The 19,295-nt window shown below is 48.8% G+C and overlaps 3 protein-coding genes across 4 annotated transcripts; 1 reads left to right on the forward strand and 2 right to left on the reverse strand.

Moving 5' to 3' along the window:
• dytn (dystrotelin) lies at window positions 1-10,113 on the forward strand. Its single transcript, XM_042319453.1, has 14 exons — window positions 1-772; window positions 1,026-1,100; window positions 1,197-1,398; window positions 1,483-1,568; window positions 1,632-1,723; window positions 2,703-2,774; window positions 6,540-6,703; window positions 8,145-8,256; window positions 8,349-8,485; window positions 8,593-8,749; window positions 8,900-8,952; window positions 9,040-9,181; window positions 9,292-9,754; window positions 9,848-10,113. The coding sequence occupies exons 1-14, from the start codon at window positions 754-756 to the stop codon at window positions 10,000-10,002; spliced, it is 1,929 nt and encodes a 642-aa protein (XP_042175387.1). The 5' UTR covers window positions 1-753; the 3' UTR covers window positions 10,003-10,113.
• zdbf2 (zinc finger, DBF-type containing 2) lies at window positions 10,111-16,144 on the reverse strand. Of its 2 annotated transcripts, none has more exons than XM_024408140.2 (7): window positions 15,482-16,144; window positions 14,745-14,844; window positions 14,583-14,633; window positions 14,169-14,220; window positions 13,806-14,033; window positions 12,446-13,693; window positions 10,111-12,330 (listed from the first exon to the last, which is right to left on the reverse strand). In XM_024408140.2, the coding sequence occupies exons 3-7, from the start codon at window positions 14,617-14,619 to the stop codon at window positions 10,980-10,982; spliced, it is 2,916 nt and encodes a 971-aa protein (XP_024263908.2). In that variant the 5' UTR covers window positions 14,620-14,633; window positions 14,745-14,844; window positions 15,482-16,144; the 3' UTR covers window positions 10,111-10,979. The 2 variants fall into 2 exon arrangements, with proteins under 2 accessions (XP_024263908.2, XP_024263907.2); XM_024408139.2 differs by having other exon boundaries at window positions 14,745-14,847.
• Window positions 16,145-16,429: 285 nt separating this feature from the next.
• On the reverse strand, window positions 16,430-19,060 carry eef1b2 (eukaryotic translation elongation factor 1 beta 2). Its single transcript, XM_024408141.2, has 6 exons — window positions 18,908-19,060; window positions 18,179-18,301; window positions 17,852-17,969; window positions 17,507-17,573; window positions 17,101-17,226; window positions 16,430-16,732 (listed from the first exon to the last, which is right to left on the reverse strand). The coding sequence occupies exons 1-6, from the start codon at window positions 18,985-18,987 to the stop codon at window positions 16,578-16,580; spliced, it is 669 nt and encodes a 222-aa protein (XP_024263909.2). The 5' UTR covers window positions 18,988-19,060; the 3' UTR covers window positions 16,430-16,577.
• Between the last annotated feature and the right edge of the window lie 235 nt (window positions 19,061-19,295).

The raw sequence follows: 19,295 nt of genomic DNA on the forward strand, positions 1-19,295 counted from the left end.
AAGCCAAAAATTCCTACTTTCAATGGTGCCCCGTTCCTAAGAGCAAACAAGAAACAGGCCTTGGCCCAAATAGCGTTCCTGCTTCAGTGGGGTAAATGTGTGTGTGATCATCAGTAGCAAATGAGTACTATCCCCTGTCCAAAATAATGATTTATGACCTATGACTTAATGTGTACTTCACTGATTCAACTGCACCCAACTCCTTTCTCACTCACCCTGAAACCACAAATGGATCCGCCAAAAGACAAAGGTCCACTTTCTCACTCCTACTTAACCAGGTTCTTCTTTACCATGACCAACGATGCCAAGCTCAGGTTCCAAGCTTTTCACCACACCTTCCATCTCACTTAACTCGCCCTCATTCACTTCCATTTCCCCTCCAGAACTCATTCAAATCCAACCTCTGCTTTCCTCATTCTCTTCAACATCTTCTTCCTCTCTTTCCACCTCAATTCCTCCTCAGAAATCCAAGTGTCTTTGTCCCTGTCCTAATATTCCTGTTCTTGTTCCATGATTCCTCCTACGACCTCCTGCATACATGTCTCTCGCGCCTTCTTTCCTCTCCGATCAATTCATTCGGTTGGCAAACAACAAATCTAGTCCCAGATATTCTAATCTGACACCTTATTTGTCCAATCATGTGTCAGTCTGTATTTTAAATGTTCTTTTAGAGATAAGGCTTAGACCTTGTAATGTTATGTGAGTGTAAATGACCTTCATCACTCTTTACTCAGGCACAAGTGTGATACCCTCATGGATATGGATAGCATTGGTGAGTACATTCTATGTTAGAGCTCAGAGGGTCACGTTCAGTAAAGGGCTCTATTCTATTCTGTTTAATCTCTTGTTGTGCATTGTGCCCTAGCCCTAGTCATGTATTACGATATCTACATATATGTTCTAGTTCTGTGGTCCATGCTCTATGTTCTAATGTTCTAGTGTTCTATTTCTATATTATGTGTTCTTCCTCATTATTCTGTGTGTTACCTGTGTTCCAAACCTCATTTTGTGTGTCTTCTTTCCAGAGGGGTTGAATGAAGTGCGTCCTGCTGTGTACCGCACTGCAATGAAGCTCCGCTCCTTACAGAAACTCTGCCATAGTGAGTGTGTGTGTGTGTGTGTTTAAATGAAATGCTTTTTAGGTGTGTGTAATCTGTTACAGTGTATGTTTGTAATGCTCTGAATGTGTGTTACAGTGCATGTTGTGACACTGCGGGAGCTCATCCCAGCCCTGTGCTCTCTGGGCGGAGCCCGGGACACTGGGGCGGGGCTTAGTGAACAGGAAGTGAGACAGTGCATAAACAGGATGTTCCAAAGCGTGTCACAGGAAGTACCTGGGCAGGTGTCGGCAGAGGCGCCAGAACAGACTTGCAGACTGCTGTACAGACTGTTTGACCGGTGAGGACACACAACTGTTCAAACACACACTACTGTTCAAACACACACTTCGTCTGTAAACTAAAGGGTGTATGTCTTTCCCAGGGGACAGACTGGCGCTGTCTGTCGCAGGTCAGTTGAATCCGCTCTCATCTCTCTCTCAGCAGACACACTCTCAGCCAAACATAAAGGTAAGTAACACACACACACACACATGATATACACTCTGTGTTCATTCCCTGTGTGTGTTGCAGCTCTGGTTCATCTGGCAGAGAGGTGCAGTGGGAGAGAGAGCGGCACGGTGAGCAGGAGTGGTCTCAGAGTCGTACTGCAAGACCTCAGCCAGGTTAGACACACACACACACACACACACACACACACACACACACAGACACACACACACACACACACACACACACACAGACACACGACAGACACACACACACACACACACACACACACACACACACACACACACACACACACACACACACACACACACACACACACACACACACACACACACACACACACACACACACACACACACACACACACACACACACACACAGACACACACACACAGACACACACACACACACAGACACACACACACACACACACACACACACACAGACACACACACACACACACACACACACACACAGACACACACACACACACACACACACACACACACACACACACACACACACACACACACACACACACACACACACACACACACACACACACACACAGACACACACACACACACACACACACACACACACACACACACACACACACACACACACACACACACACACACACACACACACACACACACACACACACACACACACACACACACACACACACACACACACACACACACACACACACACACACACACACACACAGACACACACACACACACACACCTGAGTACTACCTCACCTGATTATCAAATCAAATTGTACTCGTTACATGCGGCGAATACCACAAACCTTACAGTGAAATGCTTTACTTACGAGCTCCTTACCAACAATGCAGTTTCCAAAAAATACAGATAAGAATGAGTAATTAAAGAGCAGCAGTAAAATAACAATAGCGAGACTATATACAGGGGGGTACCGATACAGAGTCAATGTGCCGGGGCACCCGTTAGTTGAGGTAGTATGTACATGTAGGTAGAGTTATTAAAGTGACTATGCATAGATGACAACAGAGAGTAGCAGTGGTGTAAAGAAGAGGGGGGTACTGACAATATTCTGGGTAGCCATTTGACCAGATGTCTAGCCTATGTGTGTGTGTGTCTGTAGGTGCCGGCTGTAGTGCAGGAGAACCATGTGTTTGGCTCAGCTGAGACAGCTGTTCGTTCCTGCTTCAGTGGGGTAAGTGTGTGTGTGATCGTCAGTAGCAAATGAGTACTATCCCCTGTCCAAAAGAATGATTTATGACTTAATGTGTACTGATAAGAAACTTAGGGCGGGGTTAGGGGGGTTGGTCATGGGGTTTGGAGGAGTTGGTTATGGGGTTGGGGGGGTTGGTCATACGGTTAGGGGGGAGTTGGTTATGGCCATGGGTTTAAGTCCGTCAAGATCCCTAGATCTGTAACTAAATGACTTAATAAATGACAGAAGACATTCTTTAGAGGTCACTACAGGTGTTAGTAGAACAATGTCAGGGTCAAGAGAACAGGGTTAGGAGAACAGGGTTAGGAGAACAGGGTCAGGAGAACAGGGTCAGGGTCAGGAGAACAGGGTCAGGAGAACAGGGTCAGGAGAACAGAGTCAGGGTCAGGAGAACAGGGACAGGAGAATAGGGTCAGGAGAACAGGGTCAGGAGAACAGGGTCAGGGTTAGGAGAACAGGGTCAGGAGAACAGGGTCAGGAGAACAGGGTCAGGGTTAGGAGAACAGGGTCAGGAGAACAGGGTCAGGAGAACAGGAGAACAGGGTCAGGAGAACAGGAACAGGAGAACAGGGTCAGGAGAACAGGGTCAGGAGAACAGAGTCAGGGTCAGGAGAACAGGGACAGGAGAATAGGGTCAGGAGAACAGGGTCAGGAGAACAGGGTCAGGGTTAGGAGAACAGGGTCAGGAGAACAGGGTCAGGAGAACAGGAGAACAGGGTCAGGAGAACAGGAACAGGAGAACAGAGACAGGAGAACAGGGTCAGGAGAACAGGGTTAGGATTAGGAGAACAGGGTTAGGATTAGGAGAACAGAGTTAGGGCTAGGAGAACATGGTCAGGAGAACAGGGACAGGAGAACAGGGTTAGGGTTAGGAGAACAGGGACAGGAGAACAGTGTCCAGAGAATAGGGTTAAGAGAACAGGGTTAGGGCTAGGATAACATGGTCAGGAGAACAGGGTTAGGGCTAGGATAACATGGTCAGGAGAACAGGGTTAGGGCTAGGATAACATGGTCAGGAGAACAGGGTTAGGGCTAGGATAACATGGTCAGGAGAACAGGGTTAGGGCTAGGATAATATGGTCAGGAGAACATGGTCAGGAGAACAGGGTTCAGAGAACAGGGTGAGGGTTAGGAGAACATGGTCAGGAGAACAGGGTTAGGGTTAGGATAACATGGTCAGGAGAACAGGGTTAGGGTTAGGATAAAATGGTCAGGAGAACATGGTCAGGAGAACAGGGTTCAGAGAACAGGGTTAGGGTTAGGAGAACAGGGACAGGAGAACAGTGTCCAGAGAACAGGGTTAAGAGAACAGGGTTAGGGTTAGGAGAACATGGTCAGGAGAACAGGGTTAAGAGAACAGGGTTAGGGTTAGGAGAACAGGGACAGGAAAACATGGTTAGGGTCAGGAGAACAGGGACAGAAGAACATGGTTAGGGTCAGGAGAACAGGGTCAGGAGAACAGGGTTAGGAAAACAGGGTCAGGAGAACAGGGTAAGGGTCAGGAGAACAGGATAAGGGTCAGGAGAACAGGGTTAGGGTCAGGAGAACAGGGTTAGGGTCAGGAGAACAGGGTCAGGAGAACAGGGTTAGGTCAGGAGAACAAGGTTAGGAAACAGGGTCAGGAGAACAGGGTTAGGAAAACAGGGTCGGGAGAATAGGGTTAGGGTCAGGAGAACAGGGTCAGGAGAACAGGGGTAGGAAAACAGGGTCAGGAGAACAGGGTAAGGGTCAGGAGAACAGGATAAGGGTCAGGAGAACAAGGTTAGGGTCAGGAGAACATGGTTAGGAAACAGGGTCAGGAGAACAGGTTTAGGGTCAGGAGAACAGGGTTAGGAAACAGGGTCAGGAGAACAGGTTTAGGGTCAGGAGAACAGGGTTAGGGTCAGGAGAATAGGGTTAGGGTCAGGAGAATAGGGTTAGGGTCAGGAGAACAGGGTTAGGAGAACAGGGTTAGGAGAACAGGGTTAGGGTTAGGAGAACAGGGTTAGGAGAACAGGGTTAGGAGAACAGGGTTAGGAGAACAGGGTTAGGGTTAGGAGAACAGGGTTAGGGTTAGGAGAACAGGGTTAGGAGAACAGGGTTAGGGTTAGGAGAACAGGGTTAGGAGAACAGGGTTAGGGTTAGGGAGAACAGGGTTAGGAGAACAGGGGTTAGGGGTTAGGAGAACAGGGTTAGGAGAAACAGGGTTAGGAGAACAGGGTTAGGAGAACAGGGTTAGGGTTAGGAGAACAGGGTTAGGAGAACAGGGTCAGGAGAACAGGGTTAGGGTTAGGAGAACAGGGTTAGAGAACAGGGTTAGGAGAACAGGGTTAGGGTTAGGAGAACAGGGAGGAGAACAGGGTTAGGAGTTAGGAGAACAGGGTTAGGAGAACAGGGTTAGGAGAACAGGGTTAGGAGAACAGGGTTAGGAGAACAGGGTTAGGAGAACAGGGTTAGGAGAACAGGGTTAGGAGAACAGGGTTAGGAGAACAGGGTCAGGAGAACAGGGTTAGGGTTAGGAGAACAGGGTTAGGAGAACAGGGTCAGGAGAATAGGGTCAGGGTTAGGAGAACAGGGTTAGGAGAACAGGGTCAGGAGAATAGGGTCAGGGTTAGGAGAACAGGGTTAGGAGAACAGGGTTAGGAGAATAGGGTTAGGGTCAGGAGAACAGGGTTAGGAGAACAGGGTTAGGAGAACAGGGTTAGGGTTAGGAGAACAGGGTTAGGAGAACAGGGTTAGGAGAACAGGGTTAGGGTTAGGAGAACAGGGTCAGGAGAACAGGGTTAGGGTTAGGAGAACAGGGTTAGGAGAACAGGGTTAGGAGAATAGGGTTAGGGTTAGGAGAACAGGGTTAGGAGAACAGGGTTAGGAGAACAGGGTTAGGGTTAGGAGAACAGGAGAACAGGGTTAGGGTTAGGAGAACAGGGTTAGGAGAACAGGGTTAGGAGAACAGGGTTAGGGTTAGGGGAGAACAGGGTTAGGAGAACAGGGTTAGGAACAGGGTTAGGAGAACAGGGTTAGAACAGGGTTAGGAGAACAGGGTTAGGAGAACAGGGTTAGGGTTAGGAGAACAGGGTCAGGAGAACAGGGTTAGGGTTAGGAGAACAGGGTTAGGAGAACAGGGTTAGGAGAACAGGGTCAGGAGAATAGGAGAACAGGGTTAGGAGAACAGGGTTAGGAGAACAGGGTTAGGAGAACAGGGTCAGGAGAACAGGGTTAGGGTTAGGAGAACAGGGTTAGGAGAACAGGGTTAGGAGAACAGGGTTAGGGTTAGGAGAACAGGGTTAGGGTTAGGAGAACAGGGTCAGGAGAACAGGGTTAGGGTTAGGAGAACAGGGTTAGGAGAACAGGGTTAGGAGAACAGGGTCAGGGTTAGGAGAACAGGGTCAGGAGAACAGGGTTAGGAGAACAGGGTCAGGAGAATAGGGTCAGGGTTAGGAGAACAGGGTTAGGAGAACAGGGTTAGGAGAACAGGGTCAGGAGAATAGGGTCAGGGTTAGGAGAACAGGGTTAGGAGAAAAGGGTTAGGAGAATAGGTTTAGGGTTAGGAGAACAGGGTTAGGAGAACAGGGTTAGGAGAACAGGGTTAGGAGAATAGGGTTAGGGTTAGGAGAACAGGGTTAGGAGAACACATTCTTCTTTTCTTTTTCCATTATTTTTGATAGTACTCATTTACTGTAATTACTGTAATCACATGTAGATGATGGGCGTTTATGTAAATAATCAGCAGTTAGATAGATACTGAAGGTGTTTGTGTGTGTGTAGGTGCTGAGTGCGTGTGTTTGTGAGGAGCATGTCCTCTCATGGCTGCAGTGTGAGCCCTGCCTGTTGCTGTGGCTCCCCACCCTGTACCGCCTGTCAGTCAGCGAGAACGTCACACACTCCGTATGCTGCCACACCTGCAAGGCCTACCCCATCACTGGACTTAGGTGGGTGTCTGTGCCCCATATTTTGCTGCATGATGTGTGTGTGTGTCTGTGTAATGTGTGCGTGTCTGAGACTCTCTCTCTGTGTTGTAGGTATCTCTGTATGAAGTGTGTGTGTCTGGGACTCTCTCTCTGTGTTGTAGGTATCGCTGTATGAAGTGTGTGTGTGTGTCTGAGACTCTCTCTCTGTGTTGTAGGTATCGCTGTATGAAGTGTGTGTGTGTCTGAGACTCTCTCTCTGTGTTGTAGGTATTGCTGTATGAAGTGTGTGTGTGTCTGTGTGTCTGAGACTCTCTCTGTGTTGTAGGTATTGCTGTATGAAGTGTGTGTGTGTGTGTGTCTGAGACTCTCTCTCTGTGTTGGAGGTATCGCTGTATGAAGTGTGTGTGTGTCTGAGACTCTCTCTGTGTTGTAGGTATCGCTGTATGAAGTGTGTGTGTCTGAGACTCTCTCTCTGTGTTGTAGGTATCGCTGTATGAAGTGTGTGTGTGTCTGAGACTCTCTCTCTGTGTTGTAGGTATCGCTGTATGAAGTGTGTGTGTGTGTCTGAGACTCTCTCTCTGTGTTGTAGGTATCTCTGTATGAAGTGTGTGTGTCTGAGACTCTCTCTCTGTGTTGTAGGTATCGCTGTATGAAGTGTGTGTGTCTGAGACTCTCTCTCTGTGTTGTAGGTATCGCTGTATGAAGTGTGTGTGTGTCTGTGTGTCTGAGACTCTCTCTCTGTGTTGTAGGTATCGCTGTATGAAGTGTGTGTGTGTGTCTGTGTGTCTGAGAACTCTCTCTCTGTGTTGTAGGTATCACTGTATGAAGTGTGTGTGTGTCTGAGACTCTCTCTGTGTTGTAGGTATCACTGTGTGTGAAGTGTGTGTGTGTGTGTCTGAGACTCTCTCTCTGTGTTGTAGGTATCACTGTATGAAGTGTGTGTGTGTCTGAGACTCTCTCTCTGTGTTGTAGGTATCGCTGTATGAAGTGTGTGTGTGTGTGTCTGAGACTCTCTCTCTGTGTTGTAGGTATCGCTGTATGAAGTGTGTGTGTCTGTGTGTCTGAGACTCTCTCTCTGTGTTGTAGGTATCGCTGTATGAAGTGTGTGTGTGTCTGAGACTCTCTCTCTGTGTTGTAGGTATCACTATATGAAGTGTGTGTGTCTGTGTGTCTGAGACTCTCTCTCTGTGTTGTAGGTATCACTATATGAAGTGTGTGTGTCTGTGTGTCTGAGACTCTCTCTCTGTGTTGTAGGTATCGCTGTATGAAGTGTGTGTGTGTCTGAGACTCTCTCTCTGTGTTGTAGGTATCACTGTATGAAGTGTGTGTGTGTCTGAGACTCTCTCTCTGTGTTGTAGGTATCACTGTATGAAGTGTGTGTGTGTCTGAGACTCTCTCTCTGTGTTGTAGGTATCACTGTATGAAGTGTGTGTGTGTCTGAGACTCTCTCTCTGTGTTGTAGGTATCGCTGTATGAAGTGTGTGAACCTTCATCTGTGCCAAACCTGCTTCCTGACAGAGAGACACACAAAAAAACACAAGAGCTCCCACCCAGTGCTGGAGCACTGCACTCAGGTATAGGTACACACACACACACACACACACACAAACACACACACACACACACACACACACACTTGTGATTGACGGTTGTGTTTCGTCTCCAGCCATCCTGGAAAGAATCCCTAGCCTCATTAGCATACAGCGCCCGCCACGCCTTATTACCACGGCGATACACAGACATGGAGGCAGAGAGGAGAAGGTGCCTAATCAGGGCGGGGTCACGAGGGGAGCCGCAGACCAGGTAGACCAATCAGAGATGGACCTGTGTGTATACCAAAAGAGAATAACTTTTGTTTTAGTTTAAAAAAAGAGTAATACATGTTTCCATTGTATTTTCTGTGTTTACAGCTTCACCACCCCTGACCCTTCACCTCAGTCAGCCGCTGAGGACAGAGCCCCTCCCACTAATCCTCCCCAACTGCTGGCCACACCCCCAGCTGTTCGGCCCAGGAAGGCATCTAAAGCCCTGCAAACTGAGGAAGAGCAGGAGGAAGCACAGCCACAGGTGACCTTTCACCTCTACCCTTCTCACCTCACCTCTCAGCCCAGTGGATTTTTAGTACGGTTCAGATTTATGCTAAATGAATCTTCAGAAGATTATTGATGTGCTCCACTAGATCCTCTATTGATTAATGTCTGTTGTTTCTGTCCCCAGAGGAGAGACTCTGTCCTCATTAAGGACATCAAGGACCTGCAGAGGGACAAACGGTGAGCCTCAATCACTGTAGCACTCTAACCTCCTAACCTAGCGCCTAACCTATAGTCTGGGTGATGCTCATTACACGTGTGTGTCAGGCTGCTGGAGAGGGAGCTGCAGGTGTGGAGGGTAACGGTTCAGTCGGAGCAGGGCTCGCTGGAGTACCGCTGCTCTGAGATGGAGGCCAACATGGAGACTCTGAGACAACACAACCTCAGACTGCAGGACATGATGTCACAGGTAGACACACACACAGACTGCAGGACATGATCTCACAGGTAGACACACACACACACTTCAGACTACAGGCCTGACTCACTGTGCTAAAATGTCCCTCTTCCTTTCAACAGGCTCTTAGCATGTCAGGGACACATGCTGACATCATGCCTCATGCTAATGTCATCCCACATGCTAAATACAGGCCAGAGAGAGACATAGCCTGTCCTGTAGAGTCCCAGAGCTCTGCATCTTCCTCTGGATCCAGAGAAAGAGAAGAGGAGGAGGAGGAAAGGGAAGAGGAGGACAAATGTTGCACAGCAAAGATGCAGAGAAATGAGATGAAGACAGAAGAACAGAGAGGTGATGATGAAGAGGAGGAGCAGACTGAGACTGACTCAGTCACACAGACTCATACTCCCACAATTACCTCTAACCCACAGCCATGTTATGGGCAGGTCACTGGGCCAATGAAAGACCAGAGTGTCTCTGAAGAGGAGTATTCTGGGATGTGTAGTTTAGCGGAGGAGGAGCGACTGTGTGAGCTGGTGCAACGACTAATAAGTGAGCTGTCGCTACACACTTACACACATACAGGTGAGTTTATGGATGAGCTCTCTCTAGTTCTACACACTACTACACTTGTGTGTAGTTGTGTGTGTGTATTAAGGTATGAGTATGTTTCTCCAGACTACAGACGGGAGTTGGAGTTGTTGGAGGCTGCAGAGGAAGTGAGGGACTCGGTGTGTCATCTCGTCTATGCAGTGAACACACACTCCGTCCCAAACGAACACACTTCATGCCCCATCCTCCTACACAACCATGTATCCAGAAGGCTCCTCTAGACTTTGTCGCCTGATGATGTGAGTTATTGTGTACTTTCCTGATATTTGTATGTAGCACAGTTGTACTGAAATGATTCTGCTCTTTCATTAGAGAAACATGACAAAATGTTTTAATTCATGTACATTATTTATTAAATAAACAAGCTTTTGACAAAGTCCTTATAAACGTAAAAAAATATCCTGATTGTAAAAAATAAAACTGAGAGCACAACAACCACCATGTCAAAACAGACAGCTTGACAAACATCCTGCTAACTATTCTGCTGCTGGTTTCTGTGCAAAACATGACCGTATGAGAGAAGGATGGGAAGCAGAGGAGAGAGGAAGAGGCAATCTCTCCTCCACTTCTCTACATTCTCTCTCTCACCCCGTCTCTTCAGAGAGCCAGGGTACATCTCAATAGATGCTCCTCGTCTCCTCTCCTTCATCTGCACTGAGAGCAGGACAGGAGAAAGCAATGTGGAAACAGTCAACGTTTCAGGTAGAATTGTAATGAAGTGGAGCAGACAAAGCTCTTATCATGTGAAGTAGTAACATTTGTATCTGCTACATTATGAACATTCACCCTGCTAAACACACCCATTTTATTTCATGTCAGTGTATCTGGAGGAAAGGAGACAAGGAAAGGAAGCCCCTGTAGACTGTTGAGATGCATCCCGTCATCTCCTCACCCTGCTAAACACACCCATTTTATTTCATGTCAGTGTATCTGGAGGAAAGGAGACAAGGAAAGGAAGCCCCTGTAGACTGTTGAGATGCATCCCGTCATCTCCTCACCCTGCTAAACACACCCATTTTATTTCATGTCAGTGTATCTGGAGGAAAGGAGACAAGGAAAGGAAGCCCCTGTAGACTGTTGAGATGCATCCCGTCATCTCCTCACCCTGCTAAACACACCCATTTTATTTCATGTCAGTGTATCTGGAGGAAAGGAGACAAGGCAAGGAAGCCCCTGTAGACTGTTGAGATGCATCCCGTCATCTCCTCACGCTCCTCCTCAGTGTTCGGGTGGGCAGTGGAGCAGGGGTGTGTCGGGGGGACGACCGGCGGCTTGGTGTTCTGATGGCCTGTTTCAGAGGGGTCGAAGTGACCCCCCTGGCTGGGCTTTTGGGCCTTGGGAGTTTCTTACACTCTGCGACCCGTCTCGAGGACCCTTTCCTGGACCGGACTGTGGGAGAGAGGTCCTGGGGTGGTGGGGGTTTAGGTGGAGGGCTGATTTGAGGTGGTCGCCCCCTTTTGGAGCTGCGTCTTGCTGGTTGCCGTTCTCCCCTACCCCCTCTTGTCCAAGGCCTGTACGGAGGAGAGTGGTCTTTCTCAGGAGTTAGAGGTCGGTCCGTCTTTAACTTCCGTTCTCCTCCTCTCCGCCTCCGCTGCCGGGTCACTTCTGGGTTAGAGTTTGTGTCGGGAGAGAGCGTGCTCAGTAGAAATCGGCTGCTAGTGGACAGAGAGGAGCGGCTGAAGGGCGTAGTCACAGATGACCCTGCCTCCGATGAACCCTGACCTTCAGCTCCAAATGACCCCCCTGCCTCTAAGAGTGACCCCGACGCCACACTGTCCCCACTACGACCCCTCCTCCTCCCCCCCGACCCATCTCTCCCTCCCTCTCCCCCCTGTCTCTCTGTATTGATGTCTGGGCTCAGGCTCCTGAACAGTTGTCTGACCACGTGGGACTGGGGGGGTCTGGGGAGGCCAGAGGAGGAGGGGGTAAGATTCAAGCCCTTGGGGGGGGTCTTCAGAATGCGGTGTGTGGCAGGGTCATAGTACCTCAGAGGAACCCTTTTGTATTTGACCTTGGCCCCCACGTCGCCTTCACACCCGTCACATGACCTTTTCCTGCCGCGGTTGCCCCTGGCGATAGGTCTGAGGCGGGGCTTGGGGTCAAAGGGAGGAGTTTCGGGGGAGGAGAGGACATAGATCAGGGTGGTTTTGGGCTGCAGGGGGGTCATGATGCGGGAGTAGGAGACAGGCAGGCGGAGAGAGCACAGCCTTGTCTTCATCTCTGGGGTCTTCTCCTGGTCAACGCCGGGGTCCTGACAGGGCAGCGTTAGGATGTCCGGGGATGTGCCCGTCTGGTCCAGTGTTCTCTGTCGGATGGTGGGGATGATGGCTGCTGTAGTCTGTGTCCCGTGACTCACTTTGACCACCTGACACCTGGACGCCAGGCGATAACTCCTACTAACTTTCCTCCGACTAAACACCTCCCTCCCCCTCCTGTGGCATTCTGGGTCGTCATCTTCATTGTCATGGTCACCAAGGGGAACCCACCCCCCATCTTCCAGTCCCTCCTTCTGGCCACGCTCCATATCTCTGCTGCTCCGCTTCCCATGCCTGTGAATGACATCAGAAATATCAACATGAGGAGAGAGAATAGTAGCCGTTTGGTGGATTTCAATGATGTGGAAATACTCCTGATGAGGCAGGTCAAAATCTGGTCTGTGCGTACCTGGAGAGGGATTCGTTTTTGAAGTAGCAGATGAACCTTCCTTGTCGGAACTCTCGGACCATGTTCTCCACCTTCTGCTCGTCCTCCAGCAGCACCTGGGTCCACGTCTTCCCTAGGAAGGACACAGGGATGTGGGGGAGTGCAGGGAGAATCTCCTCCACTGTTCGTTCCATTTCTCCCTCTGTCTCCCCCATCCCTGCCTCCCCCGCTGTCCTAGTCTCAGGGTTGAGGGCAGAATCCAGCTGGCTGGTGTACATCTGGTCCTCCATGTTCACCTGTACCTCCATGAGACAGGCCAGGGCCCTGCCCTCCCGCTCCCCTCCACCCTGCCTTAAGCCCACGACCACAGGGATGTCCTTCCTCCGCTCCTGCCCCCTCCCAATAGCCACCTGCACAGGGGTATCCCAGTCCTCATCTGATCCCGAACCCACTCCCAGTGAGCCAGGGAGGCTAAGGTGGAAGCTGTCCGTATCCCCCCTTGCCTCTCCTCTCTCCCCCCCTGTCCATATGTTGTGGTCCCCCTGGTGGTGTTGTGTGGGACTGCGGCCATAGCAGTGTCTCTGGATCACCTCCTCTATCGTGTCCCCCTCAGGGTCGGAGTGGTCACTGGAGAACGCCTGCTCCTTCTGGGTCTCCCTCCGCCTCCATGGGGGCACCCCCGCCCACGCGGCCCAGCCAGTGTTTACCGTCCGGGGCTTGGGGTCTGGGGTCCGGTCCCTCGGCCTGTAGGGAGGCTGGTTCTCTGGTGTTTCCTGGGTTATCTGGTCCGTTGGGGTAGCACACAACTGTGGAGAAGCGGGGGAGCAGGGAGGATGGAAGGAGGAAGAGGAGTTGCTCCCTCTCTCTCTCCGCCGGTTGGTCTTCCTGTGTGCTTTCCGGTGGAGCGGAGGAGGGGTTTGCTTCTGGCTACAAGGTCTCGTGGGGTGTGTTGGTAAGTGGTCCGGGGAAGGTGTGTGTGAGTGAGTCCCTTCCTCAGAACTTGGTCTTATATCCTGGTCTGGAGCAGTTGGGGTTAACCTCTCTGACCCCACATTTCCCCCTCTACCTTCTTCTGGTTGGCTGGTCCTTGTTTCCGAGGCAACATCCGCATCCTGTACGTAAACGAGCTGACAGGAAGAGTCGTCAGAGCTGGGCATGTGCTCTCGGGTTCCGAACGACGCCCCGTCATCGTTGCTGGCGCAGAGATCCAATAGCTCCTCCCTGGGAACCAGCGGGCTGCTCAGAGATGGCAGGTCAGCGTGGGTGGGGCTTAAGACACACAGAAAGGTAAATCAGAGGAAGGAGACTAGGGCTGACAGAAATAATACTGACAGGGATAGATAGTTGAGGGTGATGTTAACGGATTGTGTGTGTGTGTTACCGAGGGTCGTTGTAGCGGTGCGGGTGATGCTGGATGACGTCAGATAAGAATCTCTCCATCAGGCTTCCAGAGGGGACGTAGGTGCGAGTACTATGAACCACCTCCCTGTGTCTGGGGCTTAGGATGTGCTGCTCCACGTTGTTGTAGAGTATCTGGCAGCAGCTGCAGTAGCCCTGTCTGGGGGGAGGAACTCTGGACGGCCCGGGCTGCTCCTCCTCCCTCCCCCCCCTTGAGAAGACGCAGAACACGACATGTAACACAACACAACTGATGTGGACACAACCAGAACACGACATGTAACACAACTGATGTGGACACAACCAGAACACGACAAATAAACCCTGTGGGTGTTTGTTGACTCACCTGCTAACAGTGTCCATCTCCTTCTTTGGATCTGTCTGACCCTGCTCTGCATCTGTCAAACAGACAGAACATAACTTCGTGTATCAGAGATAAGGACGTTCACTCCAAAGCTAGCTTGAAATATCGCAAATGGTGCTATCGAATTGGATCATTTTCTATACGTTGTAAAGCAGGCGGGCGGTCACGTGTGTTAGTGAGTTAGAGGACCCTGGCTCAAACCCAGTCAGAGGCAAGTTCATAGAGGCAGCGCTATATGCTACGCTAGCACACTGACGCCGTTTACGCTCAGACAATGCAAACTTATATGCACGCTCACAAGCATTTCGCTACACCCACAATAACATCTGCTAAACATGTATATTTTACAAATAAAATGTAATTAGAGTTGGCTAGTAGTACTTTCTGTCCTCTTACCTTGAGCAGAGGGGGCAGACTGCTCGTCAGCAGGCATTTGGTGTTCTACATCTGAAAAGACACACAAAGAGGATACGAAAATATAAAAGTGTATCCTGTACATAAAGGTTGTGTGGCTTGTTATGAAATAAATCATATCCAAAACACCAGAAACCAACTCACTCGCTGGGGGAAGAGTCAGGGAAGCTTCAGTCTCAGGCTGGCCAATCACATTATGTCAGATCAGTCTCCCATCTCCAAGGGCAACCTGATTCTGGACCAACTACTGAAGTAGTGACATATGACAATTAAAAGATGCGGCATTTCAGAGGTTATTTGCTTTTCCAGCATTGCCATAAGGATACAACAAAAGTTATCTGGCTAGTTTACAATTCCAATGTTATTGCTTAGTCCTACTGAGATCTGTATCTTGCATGTACGCTATTTATTCCACGGCGCGCGGGGTTCCATTGGAAATCTGCAGATCGCGCGAGTGAATCGGCTAGACAGCAATCTCCGCCGTGATTGGTTGGAACGAGGACACGCTGGGCACAGGAAGCCAACTTGGCCTTCTGCTCTGTCCTCGATTAGCTTTCTCAAAAGAAATCACAATTTCGCTTCTACAGCAAGGAGCTAGCTGGATGACTGCAATCTGCAGCACTGCTGATATGCATAATTAATGAACACCACATAGCTTTGGGTATCTAGCAAGTAACGTAGTTTTAAAACAGTTGGGAAATAGCTGATTTCGTTATGCTAACTAGTAGTAGCAGCCTCACTGACGTTAGCTAGCCATGCTTGCACGGTGAGATTCCGGGACTAAAAACACGCTAGAGCAATATAATACAGGAGAGACCCGTTGTAAATTTTAACGAGTTTAGTTTCCATATCCACACAAACATTCCTTCCCGCCGTTCCACCTGTTTTGTTATTCCATTCGGCATCCGTATTTTGCTCTTCTCTTCCCGGAGAAGTGACGTTACCCGGCTTAGCGGACACGAACTCCTACCGGTACCAGATTACGGAAGAGGAAGCAAGACATCCATCTCGCAAATATTTGCTGGTTCATATAACGTTAATCAATGAACTAAGCCGACCAGACAGATGTCGCATTCCTCTAGAGACACCCCTTCATTTGCTAAGTATTTTGCAACACCCCGGAATTGTGGCCATTTTTCTTCAATGTAAACGGCTTGAGCTAGAGATCTTTATTCAGCCATTGAACTATGCTGTGTCAATATCAAAGGGAAGTGACTCTGCTGAGTCTCGCCTACCTCGGGTCCCCAGGTTAACTTTGCGTGAAACGACAATTGTCTTCCAAGGGACAATTGAATTTAAGGGTAAATCTTATTTTTGAAATTAATCCGAGCTATGCCCTTCATCTGAAACATTTCAGAATGACAGCTTTAAAGCTGCCATGTAACTTTTTTGGAGACCGGACCAAATGCATAGAACTCGGTCGTCCAGGCATCCCTATGGGAAGAAATGACAAACGTGTTTGAATAGCCGAATATAAGGTCTGAGGTCTCAGATCTTATACTTTTGTCAGAGATGGCAGTCAACTTAACCTTTATGAAGACTGTGCTCATTACATGTTTACTGATGATACCTAGAACACAAGACATATGCCTGTGTTTACTTGGGTGTTTCACCCAAAACTACTCTCCTCAATGGAAGATTTCCAACCACCATTTCTATGCGTCCTCTAAGCTACATTACCTTAAACAGCTGAAAATGCAATGCGTTTTACTACATTTCAGCAGTTTAGAACAAACAATGAATCTCTACACAACCCATTTTAGAAACCAGGAAATGGCAGTGATTTCAGCACATTTAGGACCCTCAGAGAATGCAATTCACCAGCCGAGTTTAGCCCAAACACCCAAGTCTTTACTCAAAAGCTACATAAACCAGGCAGAACCACTTATCAGAATATGTAACAAACATTTTCCATCTGAAGTGCTTTTTATTACAGCTCCAAAGTGCTCAGTGTCTTTGTTGGTAAGTGTTGAGTTTTTAGATCTTGTTGAAGGCAGCCACATCCATAGACTGGACGTAGTCCTCAAAGGCTGTAATCTGTTCCTCCAGCTGGTCTGTTCCCACCTTGTCGTCCTCTACCACACACCCGATCTGCAGCTTCTTGATGCCATAGCCCACTGGTACCAGCTTGGCTGAAGGGGGAGAAGGGAACAGATGTCAACACAAGTTTTGGTGGAGACATTCAAACAAGAGCAGAGCCCATGACAGATTGAGCAAGAGCTACAGAAAAGTGTTTGAGACCAAGCATCCCTGCCTTCCGTGGATGGAGTGCAGACAGACCGGGATAGTAGGAAACACATTGTGCAGGGGGCAGCACTGAACCAGCTGCATTGTAACTTAACCTGCATCAGTCAATAGTAGCACTGGTAACTGTTGCACTGTCCTCAGGTTGTTCCCAGTGAATGGCTGGAATGAAACCATAGCAGGTCCATTCCAGCCTTTACCATGCGCTGTCATCCTTTCACCAGCCACCACTGTAGTGCACTCTTCCTCTACTTACACTGTCCCCAAAGCAGGCCGTCCATTGAGATGCTGCGAACACACTCCTCCAGCTTGGCCATGTCCGTCTCATCATCCCACGGTTTCACATCAAGCAGGATCGATGACTTGGCGATGAGTGTGGGCTCTGTGGTGGTGATATGTGCACACAGAAAGAATAGACATACTGACCGTGAGTGTCAACCCCTCAAAACAACCAAACAATGACCTTGTATTGTCTGGCAGTACTCAGATTATGAAAAGGTGTCCATCACGAATCAGCCGAAAGATGGTGTTAGAATCATCATAGAATAGCCAGCTTTGTGCATGTGGGCAATGTTCCGTCCCTCACAGCGTTGCAGGACATGCACGTGTAATGTAGACTAGAAAAGTTACAAGGCGTGCAATGTTAGCTGTGCATGACGTACTCTTTGACTTCTTGGCGGCGTAAGCTGCGATTCTCTCCTCCTTCAGCCTTTCTGCCTCTGCGTCCTCCTGCAGGAGTGAGAGAGCAAAGGTTAGTGGGGTCAGCTATGCTTGAGATGGATTTCCAACAGCCAACCATGTTAAATTCTACAAATACATTGCCCGTCTGCCCCCCCCCTTCATTTTTTTTGTACGTCAGCTCGTTGAAGACTCCATATAAGACAGTCATTGCCGTGGAACATTTGGGGCCAACATGGATAGCTCTGCGTCTGACATCTCAGATAATAAACAGCTCACCCGCTGAGGATTAATAAAGTTGAATTGAATTCAAAACAGGAAGCAGTCACCTCGTCGTCAGAGCCAAACAGGTCCATGTCATCATCGTCATCCTTTGAGTCTGCAGCTGTGTTGTCCGCCACCCCGGAAGGACCATACTGGCCCAGGGGCTTCTTTATTCCTGGCAAACTGCAGTGAGGTCAGAAAGGGAAAGTTAAACAGATGTCCCAATCCGTGTAGACACCAATCTTATTTTCATCTATGATCCAGGCTCATCAGTACTAAAAGTTTGTGCATCAGGCAATCAGGCGAAAGATGGTGTGAAATCATCATGCAAATCCTAGATCAGTAGCAACAGGTAACTAGTAATTAACTGGCAATTATAGTGCACAAATCACCTGTCCTTCTGGTTCTGGAATGACTTGATGTGGTTGTACCAGCGAAGAGCATGGCACTGGACTGTTGAGGGGGCTGAGGGGATTGCATCGAACACAGCCACGTCGGCCTGGGAGGGCACCCACCTGCACAGGGATCAAAGTTAGAAGACAGCATAGAATGAGGACAATTGGATCCTAGATCTGTGCCTACAGCACATTGCAGATATAAAAGTAATGTAGCGCAGACTCCCGTGATTTCATTTCATACTTGATAACCATCACGCAAGTCGCAGAATACTACCTGAGCATTCTGGACCTTCCAATTAAACCAAATACGCCCCCCCCCCCGTTCAGTACCCGAGCCTCACAAAATTTCACTCAAGGTGTAGTTGAGTTACTTAGCCATTTTAGTTAAAATATTCGACTTCCCCTCCAATCTAGCACCTTCATGTGCAACCGTCCACGTCCTTCAAACTAAGTTAGCAGTTAACCTCACGGAAGAGCATGTAACACCATTACCTACTATGGGTGTCCACAAAAGCTAGCCTCTGGTTTGGCGTCTGCTTTAGGACGACACGAGTATAATAACTGAATTCAAAATCATATCCGTAAAATAATTTGCACGAAGTTTAGATCGCTAAGGTTAGCGAGAAGGTCGCTAACATAGCGAACTTGCCAACTGCGACGCCATTGTTGGCTGGCTAGCTTGGTCGATACATACAACAAAAATGGGTACAAATGCCTACCAACCCCTCGATGTAGCTCTTGTCGGCTAAAAAGTCGTTGAGGACCTTGAGGCCGCCAGGGGTTTTCAAGTCGCCAAAGCCCATTGTTCAAGATGCTTCTGAGACGAGACAATACGTGCAGTGCAGGAAGAGCGAAGGAACGAGGAAGGAACACGAGGAGGATTTTATACCAGTGACGGCGACCTGTGCGACTCCACCTCCTTGTTCTCTCCTTTGAATGTTATTTTCTTCCATTCTAAAAATAATGTTACTTTCACCAAACTGCAGCTATAAAATTAGAGATTCTATTATTATTTTGATCGTTTCACGTTTATACAGAAGTCTCACAAAATGCAGCATATAATCAGCATTCATCACTCTCGTAACAATACTGTTATAATACGATGCAAATA

The sequence above is a fragment of the Oncorhynchus tshawytscha genome, unplaced genomic scaffold (assembly GCF_018296145.1).
Source record: "Oncorhynchus tshawytscha isolate Ot180627B unplaced genomic scaffold, Otsh_v2.0 Un_scaffold_4246_pilon_pilon, whole genome shotgun sequence".
Taxonomy (NCBI): Eukaryota; Metazoa; Chordata; class Actinopteri; order Salmoniformes; family Salmonidae; genus Oncorhynchus; species Oncorhynchus tshawytscha.